The following is a 5,154-nucleotide window of genomic DNA, read 5'->3' on the forward strand; positions in this document are numbered from 1 at the left end:
GACCGCTAATTAAAGGTTGACTTGATATTGATAATCAAACAAATTTCATAATGATTTTGATTGAATGGCATTTTTGGCTGACAATTTTGATCTCACGCACAAAGAATGAAAACGGCCGAGGAACAAAATAAAGAATAGCAACTGTTTTTTTTTTTTTTTAATGAATAATTAGGGCTAAGAGGTATTCACATGTACTTAAAACAAGAGTCCTATTAAGTCTAAAATAACATTTTAACTTTATGAAAATATAAAACGACACTAATTAATTACGGAAGATCGTTTAATAATAAAGATAACTTTATTTAGCTATAAAACCTATTTTATAAAATCATAAAATATTGGGGTATTACAATCTACGGATTTTTCACCAAATGCCCCTGAGGTTTACTTTAATGCACCAAATACCCCTAAACTTTCCAAAATGCACCAAACACCCCTGACGTATGCAATAATATCATTAAATGCCCTTTTGTCTGACGGACGTTAACCCTCCGTTACCATGTTTTTACCTTGTTGCCCTTACTTGTCCTTTCTGGCGCCATATCAAAAAAGAAAAAAAAAAAAAAAAATTCAAAACCTAACTTCCCAACTTCTTCCTCGACATTTCTCTCTGTTCTCTTACACCATTAGAGAGCACTTGAGTACCAAACCAAAGAGAGAGAAAGATCGAAATTCGCTGGGATTTGTGTAAAACAACTCGCAATAGTTAGTCGAAGTAAATCCCCACGAAAAGATCGACAATTTGGTCCAAAAATCTGCAGTTTTCGCGAGTCCTACAAAAGTGGGTGCAAGGAGAGCAAAGGACTGGAATTTGTGGCTTCAACTTCATCAAAATTGTGTCAAGGTTAGTTCACTCAATTCGTTTCTTGTTCTTGGTGCTATTTTTTGCGAATTTTGCTTTGATTAGGGTTAGGGTTTTGCTAAAATCGTGATTTTTCCATGAGATGGGTTAACTTGAATTTTGGGGTGTTAATGGTAAAACATAGTGTCTGGTTGTGCTTTGTTGTTTTGCCTAATGATTTAGTTCATTAATTTGAATTTTTGTGTTGTGTTTATTGTTTGTATAGGATGGTCGCAATTTGGTTGTTATGTCATTATAATGATCGGAATTTTGATGTGAGGGTACAAGATACTGATGAAACGAACTACATGGATTTGGTTGATGACTTGTTTGATGATTCTATTAAGCAAGATGTTCTGATTCCCGATTTATTTAGATTGTTTTATGTTAATCCTAGTACGAATAAAAGAGTAGAATTGTTGAATGATGTTGGTTTGATGGGCATGTGGGGTTTATTTAAGCGCACAGATACTGTGGAAATATGGATAGAGAAGGCAAATGAGAAGGAAACTTCAATCCAATTTAGGACTGCAGTTAAGAAAAGGAAGGATAGGAAGGAAAGGAAGGCTGCAGAACTTAGAAGGAAAGCTGAGGAGTTTGAGAGGGAGAGGGAAGAGGAAAGGAGAAGGTTAGAAAGGGAGGCTGAGATTCAAAGGGATTTGGAGGAGCAATTGGCAAACACAGTGGCAGTTGAGGTGCCTGTGTATGATGTTGAGGATTTAAGCGTAGAGTACGTACGTGTTTACAGCTCACAACATGCTGACTGCCTTTCCCCGGGAGGTTCCCAACCACCAAATACACAAAAAGAGCCTTCACCACCACCAAGAGAGCCCTCACCACCACCAAATGTTCCATCACCACCAAGAGAGCCCTCACCACCACCAAATGTTCCATCACCACCAAGAGAGCCCTCACCACCACCAAATGTTCCATCACCACCAACCTCACCACAGACACAACCACAGCAACAACAACAACAGACAGAACATTAGCAACAACAACAAACAGAACATCAACAACAACAACAAACAGAACAACAGCAACACCAACCCACAGAACAGCAGCAACAACATCAAACAGAACACCAGCCAGATCAGACACCCCCTCCTAACAGGGCTGAGTTAAACAAAGGGAGGGGTTTCAGAATTTCCAGAAGTCATGCTAAGAAGACGGGTGAGTTTGTTCCTAAGAAGAGGGGGGGAAGGCCTGCTGGTTCAAGGGTGAGGAAACCCACTGCATACAATGTGGAGGAAGAGGAGCAATGGGATGATGAGAGTGATGATGAAAATTTTGAGGAGAGTGAGAGTGATAGTGAAACTGGTTTCAACTCCGACGATTTCATTGACGAAGAAATTGAAGAAGATGAAGAACAAGATGTTCTTAAGGAGGTAATTTCTGAGAGAAGTTTTGAGGATCATTTAGATGGGAGTAATAAGCTGGATAATTTGTATGCAAATGGGAAAGTTGTGGGAAGCATGCCATGGGGGACTATCAAGTTGCAACCATGGATGATATTCCAAAGCAAGACACACTTCATGGAGGTCTTCAGAGACTTCTGTATTCAAGAGGGATTTGCTGTGAGTGTTGAAAAGGCTGATACAACCAGATTCACTGCAATGTGTCTGGTTGAGTCATGCAATTGGAGGATCCATGCCTGTGTGTTGTTGGATGGGGTCAGTTGGGCCATTAAAACTCTTGTCAGTGAGCACAAGTCTTGTGGGAGACTTGAGGAGAATCCCATGGTGACATCTCAGTGGCTATGCACCAAACTACTTCCTGACATTGAAGCAAATCCAGAAATCCCAATTAAGACACTTCAAAGAAAGGCATTGGGGATTTATAGGGTACAAGTGAAACAGAGGTTGATGTACAAGGTGAGAAGCCTCGGGAGGCAGCAAATTTATGGAGGTTTTGATGAGTCATATGCCCTTTTACCATCCTATGCTGAAATGATCAAATCTACCAATCCTGGGAGTTATGCCTTGGTCACTTGGACTGCAGATTCTGGTAACGTGACACCCCGTTTCAAGGCTTGCTTTTTCTCCTTTGCTGCACAAGTTAGGGGTTTCTTAAGAGGTTGTAGGCCTATCATAGGCATTGATGGTGCACATTTGAGTGGATACTATAAGGGAATTCTCCTCACTGCAGTTGCTATCGATGGGAATAATGAGATTTTTCCATTAGCCTATAGCATTGTGAGTACGGAGAGTATGGACACATGGTCCTATTTTTTCAGAAGTTTGAAGGCTTTGTTTGTTCAACATGGGTGCCAGAGGGATGACTGGACTTTTATTAGTGACAGAATGAGGGTAATTACTCCTCCCTTTCTTGGTTTTTATTATTTGTAGTATTGTTTATATTTTTTTCAGTTTTCTGGTTCACTTCCCTAGTTATTGAAACTTGGAATTGTGTTATGCAGGGAGTAGAATCTGCTTTGTATGATGTTTTCCCCAAAGCAGTCAGGAGGGTCTGTGCTCAGCATCTGTATACCAACTGCAGACAAGCTGGATACAGTGGCACAGCCTTCCATGACTTGTTCTGGGTTGCTGCTGATGCATACAATCCATATGTCTTCAACAAAGCCATGGAAAAGATTGGCAAACTCATCCCAGAAGCAGTGGGATATCTTGACAAAGTGCCTGAACAGTGGTCCAGACACAAGTTTGATGTTGGGGTCACTTGTGATCACAACACCACCAACTTTGTGGAATCCTTCAACGCGTGTACCAAACCCTTTAGGGATCTTCCTGTTTTGTCACTTCTTGAAGGTAATCCTTTACATTTTATCCTATTTTTGTGTCATTGGAACTTATTTATTTAGGTTTGTATTCAAGTGTCCGAGTCGGGTTTGTGTTCAAGTGTCCGAGTCGGGTATGTGTTCAAGTTTCCGAGTCGGGTATTTATTTTGCATTAAAATGTGTGATGCCAATTATTGTATTCTGTTATGTTAGAAATAAGGTCTTGGTGCATGACGAAGATCGGGGCCAGATTTGATAAAGCTGTTGACATTGGACCCGATCAATTGACGCCATATGCTACTAAGGAGCTTGAAGAGAGGAGTGCTGACTCGAGGTTCTGTTATGCAACTAATGCTGGGGGGGGTGAATTTGAGGTTTTAGATGGTCATGTGAAGTTCCCTATTAGGCTTGCTGCTAGAGTTTGTGGTTGTGGGAAATGGCAAGGGTGTGGTATACCTTGCAAGCATGCTATTAGGGTAATATACCATCAAAGACTCAATCCTACAGATTTTGTTTCTCCTTACTTCAAAGGGGCAGCCTATAAGCTCACATACTCACAGCATATTCACCCCATGCCTGACTCAACACAGTGGCCTACATTTGAGCTACCTAGGATTCTTCCCCCACTAATGAGAAGGGCAGCTGGCAGACCAGCCAAGCAGAGAAGAAGAGGTGCTCATGAGAAGAAGAGGGGGAAAAGAAACACCACTGTCAAGTGTGGGAAATGCAAGCAAATTGGGCATAACTCAAGAACCTGTAAAGGAGGTTCCACTGCAAAACAGAGGAAAGAATCTGCTGCAGCTGCTGCTGGTTCTGCTGGTGCATCAACATCTGGTGCTAGGAAGAGGAAGGCTCCAACATCTAATGCATCGAGCAGCAAGAAGTCCAAAGCTGCATAACTAGAAGTAAGCTTAGGATTCAGTTTAGTATTTCTGTTTTAAAGCTTAGGTTTATTTTGAAAAACAACTTAGGTTGTGGCACATTTTGGCATTTTTTTGTAAAGCTACCCACAACTTGATGTTCGGTTTATTTTGGAAACAAACTATTTCAGTTACGAGTTCAAAGACTTGCATATTATTGATAAATGAAATTCATGTGCTCGTGCCATTACAACCATCATTGTTTGTCTTGATTACTTCTTTACTACAAACATTAGACACAAAAACATTACAATTCCTATTTTAATTGCTGCAGCTTGGAATTTTTTGAGCTCTTTCACTCTTTTCTTCAGTTTCTTCAGTTCGTCACTTATATTGTCGTTGTCTTCCGATGTTCCCTCATACTCTATATTGCTCTGTTGCTGTTGGTGTTGTTGATTTTGGTGTAGAACACTTCCTTTGCACCACATATAATGGTTACAAGGATCACACTTGTAATATAGCCTCTGTGGATTTTTGGATGTCTCGGAGCTTTTTATTGCACATTTTTCGGAACAAATAGGACAACATTTGTTTGGAACAAGTATGTATGAAAACAGATTGGATGATGATGTATTGGAACAAGAACTCATGCTGTGTTGTTGTTCTTGCTGCTCTGTTGTTGCTGCTTCTGTTGTTGATGCTTCTGTTGTTGCTG

General features: G+C 40.5%; 2 protein-coding genes across 2 annotated transcripts; both read left to right on the plus strand.

The window, feature by feature from the left end:
• Positions 1–355: 355 nt before the first annotated feature.
• On the plus strand, positions 356–1,838 carry LOC110804050 (uncharacterized). Its single transcript, XM_056827414.1, has 2 exons — positions 356–844; positions 1,068–1,838. Exon 2 carries the CDS (start codon positions 1,069–1,071, stop codon positions 1,831–1,833), a length of 765 nt encoding a protein of 254 aa, XP_056683392.1. The 5' UTR covers positions 356–844; position 1,068; the 3' UTR covers positions 1,834–1,838.
• Positions 1,838–4,947, plus strand: LOC130459828 (uncharacterized). Its single transcript, XM_056827413.1, has 3 exons — positions 1,838–3,150; positions 3,261–3,609; positions 3,793–4,947. The coding sequence occupies exons 1-3, from the start codon at positions 2,317–2,319 to the stop codon at positions 4,476–4,478; spliced, it is 1,869 nt and encodes a 622-aa protein (XP_056683391.1). The 5' UTR covers positions 1,838–2,316; the 3' UTR covers positions 4,479–4,947.
• The last annotated feature ends 207 nt before the right edge of the window (positions 4,948–5,154 follow it).

This window comes from Spinacia oleracea, chromosome 4, assembly GCF_020520425.1.
Source record: "Spinacia oleracea cultivar Varoflay chromosome 4, BTI_SOV_V1, whole genome shotgun sequence".
Taxonomy (NCBI): Eukaryota; Viridiplantae; Streptophyta; class Magnoliopsida; order Caryophyllales; family Amaranthaceae; genus Spinacia; species Spinacia oleracea.

Coding starts and splice junctions, on each gene's coding strand:
- LOC130459828 (XM_056827413.1), top strand. CDS start 2,317: ATGCCATGGGGGACTATCAAGTTGCAACCATGGATGATATTCCAAAGC. Junction 3,151..3,260: donor TTATTAGTGACAGAATGAGG/GTAATTACTCCT, acceptor TGTGTTATGCAG/GGAGTAGAATCTGCTTTGTA. Junction 3,610..3,792: donor TGTTTTGTCACTTCTTGAAG/GTAATCCTTTAC, acceptor CTGTTATGTTAG/AAATAAGGTCTTGGTGCATG.
- LOC110804050 (XM_056827414.1), top strand. CDS start 1,069: ATGGTCGCAATTTGGTTGTTATGTCATTATAATGATCGGAATTTTGAT.